This window comes from Gracilinanus agilis, chromosome 2 (assembly GCF_016433145.1).
Source record: "Gracilinanus agilis isolate LMUSP501 chromosome 2, AgileGrace, whole genome shotgun sequence".
NCBI lineage: Eukaryota > Metazoa > Chordata > Mammalia > Didelphimorphia > Didelphidae > Gracilinanus > Gracilinanus agilis.
In genome coordinates, this window is record NC_058131.1 from 39,301,267 (window position 1) to 39,320,295 (window position 19,029).

The 19,029-nt window shown below is 44.9% G+C and overlaps 1 protein-coding gene across 1 annotated transcript in view; it reads left to right on the plus strand.

Annotated features, from left to right (window-relative positions):
- DBNL (drebrin like) overlaps positions 1-19,029 on the plus strand; it is a 32,129-nt gene that overhangs the window by 4,944 nt on the left and 8,156 nt on the right. Inside the window, exons 2-5 of the mRNA XM_044660448.1 lie at positions 6,790-6,845; positions 13,587-13,699; positions 15,156-15,230; positions 18,378-18,524. Coding sequence (XP_044516383.1) covers positions 6,790-6,845; positions 13,587-13,699; positions 15,156-15,230; positions 18,378-18,524 — 391 coding nt within the window. The remainder of the gene's footprint in view (positions 1-6,789; positions 6,846-13,586; positions 13,700-15,155; positions 15,231-18,377; positions 18,525-19,029) is intronic.

Sequence of the window (19,029 nt, forward strand, 5' to 3'; positions counted from 1 at the left end):
TGGGGAAGACAACAAGCAAAAAGGCACTAAGATTAAGGGAGGTTAGGAAAGGCTTCCTGTAGAAGACAGGATTTTAATTGGAAATTGAAAGGCACCAGGAGACAGAGGTGAGAAGGGAAAGCATTGTAGGTGTGGGGGATGGCCAGAGATGGAGAGTCTCTTTGGGAAACAGCCAGGAGGTCAGTCATTGGATCGATGTGGTGTCCGGTGGGGGTGAGGAAGGCATAAGAAGACTGGAAAGGTAGGAAGATTCTAGGTAATGAAGGGCTTTGAACACTATTTGATCCTGGAGTAGCTGGGAGTCACTGGAATTTATTGAGAAGAAAAATCACATAGTCAGACTATGCTTTAGTGGCTGAGTGCAGGGTGGACTTGAGTGGGAGGAGATTTGAGGCAGGCAGACCTCCCCCCCACCAGCAGCCATCCCTAATAGTCCAGGTATGAGGTGATGAGGGATGGGAGGATGCTGCCTTCGATAGGAGTAGGGAAGTTGGAGGGGCTTGAGTTAGGAGGAAAGATAATGTTTTTAACATGTTGAGTTTGAAATGTCTCCTGGACATCCAATTGGAGATATGTGAAAGGCAGAAGGAGATGTGACTGGAGGTCAGCAGAGACTAGGGCTGGACAGGCAGATTTGGGAATCATTAGCATAGAAATGGGAATGGGATCCGAGGGAGCTGATAGGATCAGCAGGTCCAGTAGAGGATACAGAGGGTCCAGGACAGACCCCTGAGGGACACCTCTGATAAGAGGAAGGGACCTAAAGGAATATCCAGCAGAGGAGGAGAGGCAGATAAGCAGGAGAGAAGGTGCCTGAAAACTGGAAAGAAGAGACTATGAAGGAGGAAGTGAGGCCCAAGACAAGGCCAATTGAAGCCCAGGCTGTAAGGAGTTTTGGAGGAAAGTGAGATGGAAGTTGGGGCATCAGTGGCGGCAGAAGAGATAAAGCACAATCGTCTGTGGCAGTGTTTGTAGGCAGTAGAGAAGGTGCCAGTAGAAAAGGGGAGAATGAAAATAAGTGATAGTGTAGTGGGGATCTGTTGGAGGAGAGAGTGGAATGGGGTCACCTGGCCTCAGTGAGGGGTAAGGTCACTGCCTCTTGTGAGACAGTAATGAAGGAGGAGTGGCTGAAGGCACCTGAGTGATGGGAGACAAGGAAGAGGAGAAAAGAGGGGGCTCCTGGGAAATGGATGCAATATTTCTTGTAAAAGATGAAGCCAAGATCTCATGGGAGAGAGAAGGCAAGGAAAGGTTGGGAGAGTCACTGAGGAGAGTTGGACTGGAGTGGATTAGGGAAGTCACAGGGTCATAGGCTTGCGAAGCAGCACTGAGGGCTCAGATAAAATTGTGTAATAAATTTGTGGTGAGCTCAGAGTGGTGGCAGGATTTTCTCCACTTTTGTTCCCTAGCACGTGCAGATGGTAGGAGTGATCCAAGATGGAGGCTTGGTGAGGTGATAGTCAAGCTAGAGATTCAGGAGAAGGGGACAGTGCAGAGTTTGATTGGTTTACCAGGGAGCTAGGATGGACAAAGAGGAGAGAGGTTAGTGCAGGGAGATGGCCTGAAGAGAGTTGAGGACACAGTGCAGATACAGAGGGTAGAGGGAATAGATCAAAGTTAGATAATTGGGTGCAAGGCCAAAGGTATTGCTCAGTGTGAGGATGCTGTGCGGAAGGTCCCATTCTGCTTCCCAAAGGAGGCTGCAGGTGGGGTCAGAGACACATAGCATGAGATGGAAGGCAGATGATCACATGGGAGGCCCTGTTTCTACACTCCTCTTCCCTTTGAGGGCTGGAGATTGGGGAGGATACAGCTCAGAGATGGGCATTGGGTCTGCATAGCCAGAGGTGGGAGCTTCCCTGTGCTGGCACAGATAAAGATTGGACAGTCACGGCATCCTCTTACCTGAGATGAGATGGCTCAGCAGGAAATGGAAGTCTTCCCTTCCCCACCTCATCATTTCCCCCTTAAGACTCCTGGGTCCTCTTCCTCTGCAGTCTCTAGCACCAAATATAACTTGTAGTGCAAGCATGCCCTTTTAGCAGGCTGCACCCCTGGCAGCATAAGGACCTGTTCCTTCTATACCCCCTCCCTGCCCTTTTCAGGATATTTCTGTCTTTGGGGGAATCTCCTGGCTGGGTCAGAATCCCTTAGCCGAGACACCTTATTTCCAAAGGTCTATTGATATCCTGTCAGCACAAGTGGTTTGCCAACACATTTTGCCTAAAGTACGACTTTTGAACCTAGTTCTAAAACTCAGTTCCCATTTTTGACTTCCCTATTTTTGCTTTTCTTCTAACCATTTGCCTTGTTACTCAAGTTGAAATCTTGGAGACATTTTTGACTTCTCTCTGGTCCTTGCCTCCCATCTATAGTCAGTCACAAAGGCTTACTGATTTTTCCTTTGTGATATTTCTTGAATCCATCCTCTCTTCCATTTTCACTGCTACCACCCTAGTAAGGAAGGCTGGGTAATATAAAGGATAGAGCTCTGGACTTTGAGTCAGGTAAGAAAGGGGATTGAATCTCAACTCTTGACACTGTGTGAACATGGGAAAATTGCAAAACCTCTGAGTCTGTTTCCTATTTCTGAAAAATAGGAACCAGACTTGTAGTTGTAGTGCTTCTCTCCCTGGATTAGTATGAGAGTCAGTAATGAAATGAGTAGCCGTGAAATGCTTCATAAATCTTAATCTTTGAGGCAGGTATTACCACCACAGACTGTATGTTTAGTTTACCATAATAAAACTGATAATAATAATAATAATAATAATAATAAACTGAAACTCCTGATAGATTTTCCTGCATCAAATCCCTCCCCATTTCAGTCCTATAGCCTGCTACCAGAACTGTCTTGTCAAAAGGCCTCTTTGACCAACTGGTTCATTCTCCTACCTCAGAACCTTCCAAAGTATCTGAAGCTTGACTTTCAAATCCCTCATAATCTGGTTTCAAGCTGTCTCTTCAGCACCCTGGGCAGGAGCTGGGATGTCCTTTCTGACACTCTTACCACCCCTAGATTATTTGTGTCTTTGACTCTCTTGTCTCATTGCTTTGACTTTTCTTCTTTGGGGGGTTTTAGTTTCCTCTTGATCCTAACTCAGGGGCCTCCCCTCTCTCCTTGTAATTCCTTTTCCTACTTTAGACCCCAGCTAGTCTGTTCTGTGAACCTTCCCAGATTCTATGTGTAGAACTGTTCTGTTACTGGGAACAAGAAGAGTAGTTTAGCCTGAGCCTGGGGCCTTTGGGGATTAGTGGGAGGAAAATTTGAAGAGGTACAACAGGGCCAGAGAGTTATTTGGCTTCCTATCAGAAAGAGGGTTTGGGGGCAGCTAGGTGGCCTTGGATTCAAGTATGGTCTTGGACACTTCCTAACTATGTGATTCTGGTCAAGTCACTTAACCTCCATTGCCCAGCCCTTACTGCTTCTTCCTTGGAACCAATAAACAGTATTGATTTTAAGATGGAAGGGTAAGGCTTAAAAAAAGGTGCCAGGCACTAATAGATTTCTCTTGGAGTTAGCCGTGAGGACCCAGCCCTGCTGGAACTAGTATAATTTGGTTAGACCTTTGTCTTCATAGAAAGGAGTAGTCTTTTAGCCATCTAGGAGGAGTGAAATATTTGGCAGCAGCAGAAGCCCCGAGTGACCACATAGACAATGCTAAGTGAGGTGGGATGATTTGAAATAACAGCCTTTCCCCTGTTTCCTGTGGGTCACTAGTCTTTATTCCCACCTGGGTAGCTGAGAGTCTTTTGTATTGTGTTTCAGCCCTTCCAGTATTTCCTTTGGTTCTGTTTCCTTATTAACTTGATCCACTGCATCCTGTCTGGTCTGTTTTCCCTCCTTCATCCTTTTCACTTCACCACTATCTCTACTTGATATCTTGACATGGCTCTAAGTGAAGCCAGTGTGTTAGGCTAGTAGAAACAATAGGATCCTTTCTTTGGCTCACTGTTTAATTATACAGCGTTACATATACACATACACAGAGCCCTGTAGACTCTGTTATCATACTTGGGAATTCTAAAAAAACTTATATTCCTCCCTGCTAAACGATGAGTTCTAAACTGAATTATTTACTATATGGTGGAGATCAATTTTGCAGATCTTTTTCTAACATAGAGGTTCTTACTCTGGGCTCCGCTGGCCATGAATAAGAGGACCATGAATAGCTTTCAGGTTGGGATTGTGAATTAGACTTTTAAACCCTTACCTTCTGTCTTAGGAACAGTTCTTAAGACAGAAGGGCAAGGGCTAAACAAATGGGTTAAGTGACTTGCCTAGGGTCATAGCTAGGAAGTGCCTGAGGTCACCACATATGAACCCAGGGCCTCCTATCTCTAGGCCTGGCTCTTAGTCCAATGTGCCTGTGTGAATTAGTTTTTAAAACTATTTTGATAATTTCTTTTGTAACTTTATGTGATTTGTTTTGTACTGAGAAGGGAGTTGGTACATTTTACCAGATTCTATGACACCAGCTAAGGTTAGAAACTCCTAATTGAATGTAAAATTGAGAGCTATCTGCCAAGACTGTTTTAATTTTTTTAAATTTTTTGTTGATTAATTTATTTAGAATATTTCTCCATGGTTCCATGATCCACGTTCTTTTCCTTTTCTCTTCCCTCCCCCTCCTGGAGCCAAGGAGCAGTTCCACTGGGTTTTACATGAATCATTGTTCAAAATCTATTTCCATGTTATTCGTATTTGCAATAGAGTGATCATTCAAAGTCAACATCCCCAATCATATCCCCATCGAATTATGTGATCAATCATATATTTTTCTTCTGCATTTCTACTCCCACAGTTCTTCCTCTGGTTGTGGATAGCATTCTTTCCCATAAAGCCCTCTGGATTGTCCTGGGTCGTTGCATTGCTGCTGGTAGAAAAGTATTCGATTGTGCCACAGTGCATCAGTCTTTGTGTACAATGTTCTTCTGGTTCTGCTCCTTTCACTCTGCAACAGTTCCTGGAAGTTGTTCCAGTTCACATGGAATTCCTCCAGTTCATTATTCCTTTCAGCACAATAATATTTCACCACCATCAAATACCATGATTTGTTCAGCCATTCCCCAGTTGATGGCACCTCATCTTCCAGTGTTCTGACACCATAAAAAGTGCAGTTATAAATATTTTTGTACACATATTTTTCCTTACTATCTCTTTGGGGCATAAACCCAGCAGTGGTATGACTGGATCAACGGGCAGGCATTCTTTTAAAAGCCCTTTGAGCATAGTTCCAAATTGCCCTCCAGAATGGTTGGACCAATTCACAACTCCACTAGCAGTGCATTAGTGTTGCCTAGACTATTTTAAAGATGGTTAATGTGATTGCCATGTTTGATTTGGGAGTTTTCTCTCAGTTTGCTTCTTTGTGCTGGAAAACTGTGGAGTGGCCCTTGTTTGTCAGCTTCCTCTGTGAAGTAAATATCAAACAACTCATAGTTTTGACATTTCCCAAGTATCTCTGAGTTTATTTAGAAACCTATATTTTCATGGATATTCTTGCTATTAGTTCCTTGCCCAGCATTCCCTGTAGGTAATTACATGCTATTTAAAAAGAAAAACAAATAAAAAAAACACCCTCTACTTTTTTTTTTTAAACCCTTACTTTCCATCTTAGAATCAATACTGTGTATTGGTTCTAAGACAGAAGAGTGGTAAGGGGCTAAGTAATAGGGGTTTAGTGACTTGCCTGGGATCGCACAGCTAGGAAGGGTCTGAGGGCAGATATGAACCCAGGACCTTCTGTCTCTAGACCTGGCTCTCAATCCACTGAGCCACCCAACTGCCCCAAGACTCTGTTTTTCTATTGGCTAGAGACAGTAATTTGTCTAATACTAATGAGAATGATTTTAATAGGATATGGACCAGTACCTGGGATACAGTGGCCAGGGAATAATAAATCTATAATGTCAGAATAGTTCCTTCAAATTAAGATGGAGATTCTCATCCCTTCCTATTCAGATATGTTAGGTACAAATATAAGGAGCAGGTGCACACACAAAGGGAGAGTTAGGTGCGATAACTCTTTGCCTAATTTTGTACCTTTCTCCTCCCCAGTCTTCTTAGTTTCCTGGAGTTGCTTTGGGGTTAGGTGTGTAAGGGGATCTCTCCTCTTGTCTTTCAGCTTCATTATTATGCTTAGTCCATGATTTCTACCTGTTAATACTGCCTTTTCTGTAGCCTTGATTGTGAGTTTCTTTGAGTAACCTAGGAAGTTCTCTCCAGAATCTTACTGACTTCTATTGGAAATTATCTTATTGAGTTTTTTAAAAAAGAATTGTAGTTTGGGGCAGTAGATAGAGGGCCAGGCCTGGAGTTGGGAAAGACTTGTGTTCAAATCTGGCCTCGGACTTTTTCCTAGTTCTGTGAACCTGGGCAAGTCACTTGATTCCAGTTGCCTAGCCCTTGCCTCTCTATCTTAGAATTAATACTAAAACAGAAGGAAAAGGTTTTAAAAAAAAAGAGAGAGATTGTATTAGCTTGGTGGTTGAGAGGCAAATGGGTCTAATGGAAAGAGCATTGGGTTTGAAATGTACCAGCAGACCAAAGTTCTTGTTCTACTTATTAGAAGTCATTGACCATCCCCCAACTTTGCCCATATCTGTGAAATGGGAGATAATGATGCTTAGTACCACTGGCCTGGCAGGAAAGAATTTGTAAAACGTAAAAGCAGCTCTGTCAATAGAGCTAATTCCCTTTGGGAGGCCACTGGTTATTAGGGGCTTCTGGAGGGTGAGGGGGTATTGTGACTCTTGACCATGTCATCCACTTGTGCTTTATTTCAGGGCCTTATTTACTTACGAAGGCAACAGCAATGACATCCGTGTGGCTGGCACTGGAGGTGAGCCTCGACAGGGCGGGCACTGGGGGAAACAAGTCTTTTCATTGTGGCCCTGCTGCCTGGGGGATGAGGGCAGCGGCTTTGGTTGCAGACCTTTGGGGGAGCCTCTGGACTGGGTTTGGGGCTAATGAAAGAGTCCACCTTGGCTCCTTCCTCCCGCTATGCCCCTGGGTCTCTTCTTCTCCATCTTCATGGAGGGGTTTGGCCTGATGTTCTCTGTCAAGCTCTCAGTCAGATCAGAATTCTCAGGAGTCCATCCTGTGTGTCTCCATTTGAACTTGCAGCCAAGTAGGTAGGAAGCACCAGGGTGCAGGAAGGAAGCCACTTGGCCCCCCAGGTGGTGGCAGATAGCACAGCCCCTTGCCACTGCCCCTACTTGGCACTGATGCTGCTCTGGCCTTGCTGGCTCCATTTTGTTTTCCTAATAAGCAGGTAAACCAGGGCCCTAGTTCTTTTCATGGATTTTGTTCAACATTTATTGAGCACCAACTGTGTGTTAGGTGTCTAGGAGGTGTACAGAAGTGACATGGATGTGCAGTCCCTGCCTGTGGTGAGTTTGCAGCCTGATCACCAACAAATAAGGCATGAAATGCCCCAGAAAGTACAAAATGCTCTGAGGATTGTGGGGGAAAGGTAGCGATTGAGCTGGGCCTTCAAAGATAGCCAGGCTCAGAGCAGCCACAGACTGAGAGCTGACCCTCCCCAGGAGCCTCACAAACAGAAGCAGGGATGCCCACCCGTAAGTCTCCAGGGCCCCTCTGCTGCTTCCCTTATGGCAGTGCCTGCAGGGCTCAGCAGGACCTTCATTTCCTGCTGAGAAAACTGAGGCAGAAAGTGGAGAAAATGGCCGCGCTTAGATGCCAGTGTTAGGGAGGTGGGAAGTCTGGATCCAGCAGGACAGGCGTCCTCCCACAGGCACTCTGCCTCCTGACCTCCAGCACTCACTGTGGCCTTTGGACTGCATGTAGAATGCCGTGTACATGTGCGCGCACACACATCAGCAAGTCGGGAAAACTTGAGTTCAAATCCAGTCTCAGACTTTTATTTGCTGTGTGGTTCTGGGCAAGTCACCTAACCTCTGTCTTCCTCAGGCTCCTCAAAATGGGGATAACAACAGCCCTGCCTTCTAGGGCGTTCATGAGGTTCAAATGAGATAACTCAGAGACCAGCCTCTAGGGGTGAAATGTGATGCTCGGGAAGGCAGGGGCTCTGCTGGTACTTCTGAAGTGCTCTCAGTTCCTGTTTGTGGCTCATGCGTAGCTGCTCTGTTGGACTCCCAGGAGATAATGAATCCTTAAACAAAGGTTGGGAATTGATTCGCAATCTCAGAGGCTTGCCTTCCCACCTGAAATAACTTTCCAGTGCCCAGGAGGGTAAGATTCCCCAGCTGATCTCCTAGCTTTGTGGCACATATTAACCCCAATCTTCCCAATTTTGAAAGTAAATCTTATTGAGCACAATGCCTAGAAGGAGAGTAGAGAGGGTGTAAGTCGGTGGGGCCTTGGTTCAGATCCTTCTTTAGATACTTGCTGGGTGACCTGGGCATTCCCTTCACTTGAGTCTGCATCACACTACAAAGACCCTGACTGCATTTGTCCCAATCTGGGATCTCCCTCCAGGATGGAGGCAGAATACAGGGCAGAGCAGCCACTTTCTGCCTGGTCTTCCTTGCCCTGCTTTCCCCTTTCCCTGTTTGTTCTATCTGCTGAACTCTTTCTCTTTGGGCTTTGTGGGCTGTTTGCTAGGAGAGGCCTCCCCTGAGGAAGGACCCTGCCATCGCCTCCCCATCTCTTCTTCTAGCTTGGATTTCTTGCCATGACCAGCCAAAGGCATGGCTTCTCTCCTGGCCTCCTGTCCCTAAAATAGGCATTCTGAGTTGTCCAATAAGGGCTTTTCCTGCTGGTAACAGTAGGAGATTGGAATCAGGAAGTCTTCTCCATGGTCCTGCTCTCTTTCACTTACATGTTTGAAGGAAGGATAGTGGCCCATGCAGTAGTGGGCCTTTGGGCACACAAGAGTGAGATAAGAAGCCTTAGCATTTCCAAGGAATGATTACACAGCCTCCTCGAGTCTTCTGGGTGTTTACTTAGATTACCTGGATTTGGGAGGGGGACCCCAAAGGACAAGGAGCCACATTGTGGCAGTGAGGTGTGGTATGGGGGTGGGTGTTGAAGCCATCTGTGACTTCCCCAAGTGACTGCTTAGAAAAGGCACAGGGGACCATGCCAAGGGACATATAGTAGGTACTCAGTGAATGTTTCCCAATTATCTTGGTGATTACCGTTGACAAAGATAGGTTGGTCGAGAAGAACTTTCAGAAGCTGGGGACATCCCTCATTTACTTCAGAATTCCTTGTATATTCCCTGCTGTTGCCTGAGCAGAGGGAGCCCCTAGAATGACACGTGAGAATGTTGTCACCCTCTGATTCTTACCGCATTCCCCTAAATCCAAGGCATCAGTGCTATAACGTCTCTCTGGCATGTAGTCTGATGAAGGGAGGCCTTGGGAAGGCCTTGGTCAAAGCATACCCTCTGGGGAAGCATATTCCCAGCCCAGAGAAACCACACTTCTTTTAAAATGATGAAAAAAACAGCTAAATCGAATCTCCCCGTCCCCACCACAGCAGCCATAAAGGCTTGCTATGGATCAGTCACAGGAGAGAAGAGGCTCTCTCCTTTCTGTGATCACATTTTTTAAATCTCACTAGCTTCTCCCTTTATAGCTCCCTGGGATGTCGGGGGACCACAGGCATTAGATATGATGTTACTATGTAACACCCACCATTGGGGTATAGCACAGGATGGAGATATTTTCCTTCACACAATTCCTTCCCCCCCCCCCATCTTTTGGAAGGCCAGCATGTTAAATCTCCCTACTCTTGTTTTTCCAGGAGATTAACATGTCAGCTCCCCAGTGAATCATTCCCCATATGGAGTTTATCCATTTAGGATCCTCTCACTAGGGGGTATAAAAATAGAAAAGATATTGAACATTTCATAGAGGGAATTGAAATACTTTTGGAAATAAAAGAGAAAGAGAAAAAAATCATTGATAGGTACATTGACAAAAACCTATTAAGGGAGCCCTTTGGAGTAAGAGTTTACAATCAGGATAAATGGGGGGTTCAACCTCTCTCAGTTCAGTTCATAATATCTAAAGAGTTCATTCCAAATCTCCTGATGTAGTATGTGATTTCTGCAAGTATCCTCATAGCATCTTCTGCAGAAGATCCACTTTCCTGATCCAGGGTGTCGGCGATTGTCTTTCTCTAAAATTACTTTAAAAGATCTTAAACTTTGGATTTTTAGGATGCTTACCTAATCCCTCCCTCCCAGGAGGGCATATGCCAACAACAGAATTGGCACAAGATGTATGGCTAAGCTATAAGATATATGAATCAATTCTCCCAAAAATAAGAGGAGAGAGAAGAATTAAACTTAAAAATATATATATATTAAAATCCTATATGTATAAAATTATGAGTATAAATTAAAATCATAACAAGTCCTTGAATCACCATCAAAGTCCAATTGAGGTAACTCATCCTACAAGCATACAGGACAGGTGCAGCAATATTGCACTTACCCATCATCAGCCAGGACTACAGAAAGTTGCCATACTAAAGAATTTAAAAGGGACAAAAGTCTGAGGTAAAAGGGAAGTATGATTCCCTGGTCTGATTTCTGCTTCGTTCACAGGGATAGTAAGTCAAAGTTAAATTCAAACAGAGATACATGTTAGACATATATAAAGATAAGAAACAGGGAAGTCCAATCAAGGCTTGCCAAATAGCTGCTTCCATGAATCTTCAGAGACAGGTCTTCTGTCTTGGCATTATCCTCACCAACCCCTCAGGAATTGTTGGTCTCCTTGACCTTGTGTTCCTTTGCATTGAGTATTGGCTCATTAATAGTCCTTTTTGAAATCAGAAACAAATATCAGTTAAAAGTTCCATAATATTTAACACTGCATTGTCCGGGGTTGGGGAGGAGGGTGCGTGGAGAAGCAGAGCCATTTGGACTTCCTCCTTTTAACCCCTTTAGGTTGAACTACTCATTTAACCCCTTAATTAAATACTGTCTTACTGGCTTCTTTTTAAATGTCACACACATTTGTGCAGAGGCATTGGTGAAAACCTCAGGCATGTCGAGGGCAAGCTAGGCATCCACCTGCTTTTTAGTGGTATAATAGAATGATAGAACTCATTCTTAAACTGAAAATGGCAGGATTCATTTTTTTTCACCCCCAGTGGAATTTGTGTGGTTCTCCCACCTCTTCCTCCCCAGTTTATTTTGACAAGGATAAAACAACTCATTTATATAAAATTTCTCTTTTTTTTGGTTCTGTTTCTCTCTTGACTCATTGCTCCTTCCAAAGACATGGACCCCTGCCTTAGGGAAAAGGAGGCAGAACCTGAGAGTGGGGACCTAACCTCCCTTGGCTCTTAGGATTTAGAACTGGGAAGGACCTAGGGCTCATCTGATTTAAATCCTTTTATGCAGATGAGGAAAGTGAGGCCAGAATGATTTTCCCAAGATAACATTTGCTAGTAAGCGACAGAACTAGTCACTGGGATTTTGGGAGTGAAGGCATTTTGGCTGAATCTGATATTTTTCTGCTCATAAATAGTCCTTTGTATAGTTAAATAATCTCGAACCCCTAAAACTACATTACCCAGAATGCTTTTCCCTTTGTGCACATTTGCGTCTTCAAGTAATTGTTTATAACTTCTGTAGCTCCTGCTCACTCTCTTCTCTTACAATTGGCGCTGGATTAGGTAGTTTTTTTTTTAACTTTAGTTATTATTAATACAACTTTTAAAATATAATACTTAGTGATTGTATATTCATTTTTTAATTTTTTAATTTTTATTTTTTTAATTTTAAACCCTTAACTTCTGTGTATTGACTTTATAGGTGGAAGATTGGTAAGGGTAGGCAATGGGGGTCAAGTGACTTGCCCAGGGTCACACAGCTGGGAAGTGGCTGAGGCCGGATTTGAACCTAGGACCTCCCGTCTCTAGGCCTGGCTCTCAATCCACTGAGCTACCCAGCTGCCCCTGTATATTCATTTTAATCTTTACACCTTCCAACTCCACACCAAGAGCTGACACGTAAATTCCTTAGTCCCTTTAGGAAACGGAGGGTAGGAAGTTTATAGACTAGAACTGAAGCCAGAGCGCTTTTGTAACATTTGAGGCTAGAGAGGTTTAAAGCCCAGTGGTCTGGCTATGGGGTAATTTTCATTTTTATATCAGTGATATTTTTCAGTCTGCCCTTATAACAAAGAATGAAAAGAGAAAAAAAATGCTTAGCTATACTAACCATTACATTGAAAAGGTCTGACTCGAGCATCCCACACCCCATTGCCTCACCTTCAGCCCTAACCTGGCAGAGAAAGGCACATGTCTTCAGGGGCCCGAGGTGGGCTCTAGCTCAGCAGCTCTTTGTTTCTTATTTTTGCTCCATGAAGGTCTTCCATGGCATTTTCCCCTTCCTCTTCTCCCCATCCCCTGGGGTAATTTGAAACATTGTTTAAGGCCTGGGGAAAGTTAGAAGGACCAGCCACAATGTTGTTGAAGTCATGTTGCATCTGTCCTTGTCATAATGAGACTTCTAGTTGCTTTTTGAAACACATAGTTCTTTTCCAGTGTATTTGAAAGGGCATTGCTGTTTGGTCCCAATCCGTAGCTCTTCTTGAACTGTGGTCATCTCCTTTGGGGGTTTTTGCCCTCTATCTTAGAGTCCATCACCCTGTTATCTAGCTAGGGGTGTTCTTGTTGGGATGGCTCTTCGCTGGCTACTGTGGAAACCCAGAGAGGTTGTAACTGTAAATAACAACTAACCCAACAAACCACTTTTCATTTGTATACCCTTAGGGATAAAAATGGGAAAGCACAAAGAATGATTAACTGTTTCTATGTGAAGAGCTACTATAAGAACTTGCAATTTCTGGAGAGCATTTAACATCCATTAATACAATGCCCTGTGACTAAAATGCCTTCTCTTAGCAAAGGACCGATCATAGGCTCTCTCAGATCTAGAGCCTTTGCTGAAGGCCAGGACCTCGCTTTTAGCCCACAACCTCTTTAGAGTGTTGTGGGAACTAAAGGGGAATTAGAAAATTTGAAAAACAGCCATTTAATCAATTGCATCTCATGGAGGGTCTCTTTAATTGCCCTCCAGAATAGCCAGGAGCCTTCAGGAGATAGCCATTGATATCACATGAATATAGAATCCTGTTTCTGTTCTTTGCCTATGAAAAATTTTCACATTGGTGTTTGTCCCATTCAGAATAACAAAAACTAAAAAAAATTTCAAAAACCCACAAACTTTCCTATTCCCAACCTCCAATCAATAATATTTTATTTTCCCAGTTTTGTGTAAAAAAAATCCTTGGCATTCATTTTCTAACATTTTGAATTCCACCCCCTTTCTCCCTCTCACCGAGACAGCAAGCAATTTGATAATGGTTATACATGTGCTGTCATATAAAACCTATTTCCATATTTGTCAGTTGTGGAAGAAGACAGTTAAAAAAGAACCACGAAGAAAATAAAATGAAGGATGGTTGACTTCTCTGTGCATTCAGGTCTGTCAGTGCTTTCTTTGGAGGCAGAGCTTGTTTTTATTGTTGTTGTTGCCAGAAGTTCTGTTCGGTTTCCCCTCTCTCTAAAGGAATTCATGAAGGATTTCTGTTTCTGCTTTCCTAACTTCCTTCATTGCTACTTTCTACCACAGAAGGTGGCCTGGAAGAGATGGTGGAGGAACTAAACAGTGGGAAAGTGATGTATGCTTTCTGCAGGGTGAAGGACCCCAACTCCGGCTTACCCAAATTTGTCCTGGTCAACTGGGTACGTAGAGTTTTTATTTCCAGTTTCCCCTTAGAATGAACTCTTCCTGGCTTCCAGGGTTGGTATATTTTTTAAAATGCAGATTCTAAGAGCTGCCTTAGGCTTTTATATAATTCCTAAGATTGAGAATTTTGAGTTTTAAACCATAAGTCACTGACTTGTCATATAATTTGTGACATAGCCTTTTTCTCTCTCTCTCTCTGCCTCGGTTTCATCATTTGTACATGAGGTAGAAGTGATACTGGATTCCTAAGTCCTCAGTGTGAAAGAATAGAAGGTGCAGGCCTGTTTAGGTATAATACGTTATGGCTTTTTGATATCCTAGGGATTCATTGCTCAAAGCTTCATTCCACCTAGTTAATGTTGTTACATACAGGATCAGACAGGGAGTTGGATTAGATGATCAAAGGCAGGGGTTGGCAACCTTTTTGGCCATGAGAGCCATAAACGCTACATTTTTTAAAATGTAATTTCGTGAGAGCCGTACAGTGCTCACAGTGCCACTTCTGTAACAGCGCCTGAAAAAAATGGACTTTATGGCTCCTGCAGAAAGAGCCATACATTGCTGACCCCTGATCTAGGGTGTCAACCGTGAGCAGAAACTTTGGGCCATTCAGTTGTTAGGGGAAACTTCCTAATTATACCTATCTGATCATGGAATGGACTACCTTCAGATACTGATGGTGTTCAACCAGAGACTGCATGCCCACTTACCTCCCAGAAGTGGTAGAGAGGGGCTTCACCTGTTGGATAGAATTGGGTTAGATGACTCCAGAAGTCCTTTATGCAACTCTTGGATTCCTTAAGATGGTGAAAAAGTATACATTGTTATTGGGAAAAGCCAGCCTGAAAACACTGGTTTGGTTACTCATTCTTCACAAGATGGTCACCTTGGGTGAGTAGAGACAGACAGAAGGTACCCTTAGTGGTGAATTCTCTTTGGAATTGAAATCTAAATGTAGATGTCCTCAGCAGAATTTAAAAACACCAGCAAGAAGTAGTAGAGCTCAGAGGGGAAAAAGTAGTACCTTGAATTGCTCCTAAAATGGGAACCCATGTGCCATTCTCAAGTGCTTGGCCCCATTGTTTTCTTCTCTCAGTGGCTGCACCATAGAGTCTTAGATTGAGACTCGCTGCTGGGGACCCTTGGGGTCATCATGCTCAACCTCTTCCCTGAACAGATGAGGAAAAGGGCCTAGAGAGTTAGATGACTTGGCCACAGTAGCCAGAAAGGAAGGACTTGCAAGCCCTTTTCCACTGTGCTCCAGCTGCCTGACATAGATTGATGATGAGACCTTGACAACAGGAGAGCTATGAGAGTTTTGGCTAATTTGAGCTTTGTTGTTTCCTGCTTCTGCTTTGGGGTTCTGCCCTGGGGCAGGATCCCTCTGGGGATGAGCCCATCTAGAGTAAAAGGGCAGGCCCCAAGATGAAGCCCTCACTCCTTATGTTGCAGACGGGGGAAGGAGTGAATGATGTGCGAAAGGGAGCCTGCGCCAACCACGTCAGCACCATGGCCAACTTCCTAAAGGTAAAGGTGTCCCTAGTGCTCTGGGGCTGCACACAGGCCTTCTCTGCCACCCTGACTCGACTGCACGCTTTGGCGTCTTACAGGCGCCGCTGTTGGCTGGCCTCCTGGGTTCACTGGATTCTTCCCTCTCCCTTGCTCTCCGTGGCACCAATGGGTGCCGAGTTTTTTCCATTTAAACACTGATGTATCTCTTCCATCTTTCCCTTATTTCAAGTCAACAGGCATTCATTAAATACCTACTATGTGCTGGGCATTGTGCTAAGCTCTGAAGTTACCAGAAAAGGGCAAAAACCTGTCCCCGCTCTCAAGGTGCTCATATGCTAATGGGGAGACAGCTCTGCACAAACAGGATGTGCCCAGGGTAAGCTGACTGCCCTCTGCAGAGGACAGGCACTAGCATTGAGGAGAGTCAGGAAGTATTGAGGAGAGTTAGGAAGTATTTCTTGTTGAAGGTGGGATCTTAGCTAGAGAAAATGGCTTCGAATTGGAAGAGGGGCCAGTGTAGCAGGGTCAGAGAGTGCCAGTGAGGGGAGCAGGGCCATGTCTTTCTCTCTGCCATAATCTTAGGTCAGGCCTAAATCGCCTTTCCCCCTTTTACAGGGCTGCTTGATTTCTGTCTCTGCCCCTTCTAATCCGTTCTATACTCTGCAGCCAGATCCATCTTCCTAAGGCTTAGCTCTGAGCACTTCCCCTTCCTGCTCAAAAACCTTCAGTGACTCCCCAGAAATTAATGAGTAACATCCAAGCTTCTTGGCCTGCATCTGCTCCTCCAGCACTGACCTTGGCTTGTCTTTCTCTCTCCCATTGCCCGCCTATATGTGTGTACATCAGTGATTCTCAGAGGATCTTCTGCAGCCAGCTGGGTATGCCATGAGACTTTGGATGCTGTATTGCAGATAAGAGAAAATGTTTAAGTAATTTTGTTAAATTGTACTTAACCCAGAGGAAGTGTGGTATAGTGGATAGAGAACCAGTCTTTGAACCAAAGAAGACTTGGGTTCAAGTCCTTCCTCTAACACATGCTTGATTTGGGACCATGGGTAAGTCACTTCAGTGCTCTAGGCTGCTTTCTAAGACCAACTTGCAGAAGTTAGTTGGTAGGAGACCCCCCATGGGCTCATTTTTTATCTTGGTTGGCAAACACACATACTGTGTAAGTATACTACTTGCAGAATAAGCATAACTTGCTATTATCCAAATGCACTAAATACCTGAGACTTTGAATTCTCAAAGAATCCAACAAAAACAACTACTTTTCTGGTTGGAAGTATCCCTCCGTTCCTATCATGTTGCCAATTTAAGCCTTTAGTGTGTCACAGTGTGCTCTGAGAATTGCTGCTCGTGGCTGGGCTACTTCAAACCAAATCAGGCAGCTTGCTGTTCCCCAGATGCCCTGCGTTTGGATCATTTCAGTCCTCACTCTGGGTTCTCTTTTTGCCTGCATATCCTTCCCTCTGTTCTTCATCCTTCAGATCCTGCCCATCTTTTAGGGTCTGGACAGATCAGAAGAAAAGGTCTCTTTCCCAAAGCCCCCTGTGATTACCTCTTAATTCTCTGACCACTCTTTGCATCTGTGTGGTGCAATCATTCCCTTTAGTTGAGAGGCTTGGTCTTTTTTTCCCTGCTAGAGTTATCAGCTCTTCAGAGGCCAGACTTGTCCTCTGCTTTGTGTCTTTTCTGAGATCTTGCACTAAGGTGCCAGTCAGTGTTGAGTTAATAAACATTGAGAGGCAGCATGGTATAGTCAGCAAACATTTCTGAAACACCTATTGTGGGCTGGGCACTGTCCTAAGTGTTGAGAATACAAAGGAAGGCAAAAGGCAACAGCTGCCCTCTAGGAGTTCCCAGCTAGTGAGGGAGATGACAGGCAAATAAATGTGTTGGGGCGAATTACAGAGAAGCATGAGTAGAAAATGAAGGGAAAGGGTTTGGATAGGAGGGCCTGGCAAGGACTCACATACCATACATGGGAGATAGACAGAGACAGTGCCTGTCAGTGGGAAATGGAGAGTCCTGCCTCAAAGCCAACAAGATTTGGGTTCAAGTAGTGATTGGCATATGTTGGTAGAGTGACCCTGGACAAGCCTGAGCCTCTTGGACTGGTAATTCTTCAGACCCTCAAGTGGAGAGTGCCTGTCTACATTGTGATGAGAAAGTTCCCTCACTAAGAATTCTCTGCACCAATTAAATCACAGGTTCTGCTCCAAACTTTGCCCACCTGTGCCAACTCCCACACCCCCTGTCTTCTTCAGCTCTCTGGCAGCAGTAGGCTCTTAGCTGCCATAGTCTTGACATAAGCACTCTTTAGAAAGGCACCTGCTAGGCCTTGTAGTTGGTCAGTCTTTTGGTAAGTTTATGGCAAAGTTGGTACAGCTGGAAAGAAACATTTTTTTGCCATGGAGTTCTATATATTACTTTGCCCAGGAAGACAGATGCCCTCATGTGTGCTGCCAGCAGCACTTCCCCCTTATTCTCTATCCCTCTGTGGTCTGTATGTGGTGGAGGCTTTCCTGATTAAATCTATAGGAAAGCAAGCTGAGGAAAGAGAAGAAGTGGTTTACTTTTTGCAGATGCCTCAGTTCTCCAGGGTACCTTTTAGGGTGGATTTCTTTGGATTGGAAAGTCTGAGCAGGGGGGTCCTCACCTCCCTTCAGGGGCACTCCTTTGCTGTGCTAGTAGAGGCAGGGAGAACCCTCCCAAAAGCGTCATGGATGCTGTTTTCACTGGTGTCTGGGAGCTCCACTGAAAGGGGAAGTGTTGGCTCTTGATTGATGAGATGCTCTGAGTTTGTTTATGGGAACGTGTGGGTGAGAGACCAGGAAGGAGGCCAGTTGTCTGGGGGAAAGGAGAAGAAGGCAGTAGGAAGGGGAAGAAGTGACTCCAGGTGAGAGATCTTACAGTTAAAAGTGAAAGGACTCAGCAGCTGTTGGGATTGTGGGGTGAAAGGTCTGAAAGAAGGCAGAGCTAGCCTTTCTGCCTCACAGGTCACTCACAGTCACACTTGTCTGTCTTCTCTGCTTTGTTGTGTCAAACTGGATTCTCCTCTGGAAACGAGCAGCTCTGTATGTTGTAGGATGGGGTCCATGGATGCCCATTCACTACTTGGTGGCTGGTATTCCTGCCTCCAAGTAGTGTATCTGCCTGCAGGGGGCTCACGTGACCATCAATGCTCGGGCCGAGGAGGATGTTGAACCGGAATCCATCATGCAGAAGGTTGCCAAAGCTTCGGGAGCAAACTATAATTTCCACAAAGAGAGTAGCCGCTTCCAAGACTCGGGCCCCCAGGCACCAGTGGTGAGTTCTTGCACCGGGGCCAGGGTTGTGTATCGGCCTTGCCAGGAGATTTCCTCCATGAAGAGAAGCCCAGAGGAGGAGGGACACAGATAACCAGATTTCCTGGTCCCTGCCTTTTGATGTCTGTTTTGTTCAGAAGGAGCAGGACTATGCTGGTCCCTCTTGAGACATTCAGCCCTTCTTGGAGGGCTTGATGTTGAACTTGTGCGATGGGGTCTGTCTGCTTCAGGGGTTCTAGACCCTCCACTCTAGTTCTAGATGTTGAGACATGGCCTTCATAACTACGACACGTTATCTCTCCACATTGAGGAAAAGCAAACTTTGTCAGTGTGACAGATTCTAAAATGGGAGTTGGGCCAGGGGGTAGGAGTGGGCAGTTAGGATGAGGTGGGTCCCTGCTCTGTCTCCTGAAATAGCCTACTTGTTCTGGCAGCCTCTTCTCCAGGAATTGGTATGGTTTCCGATCCAAAATGCAGAAACTTGCTATTTACCATAGTTTGGATGT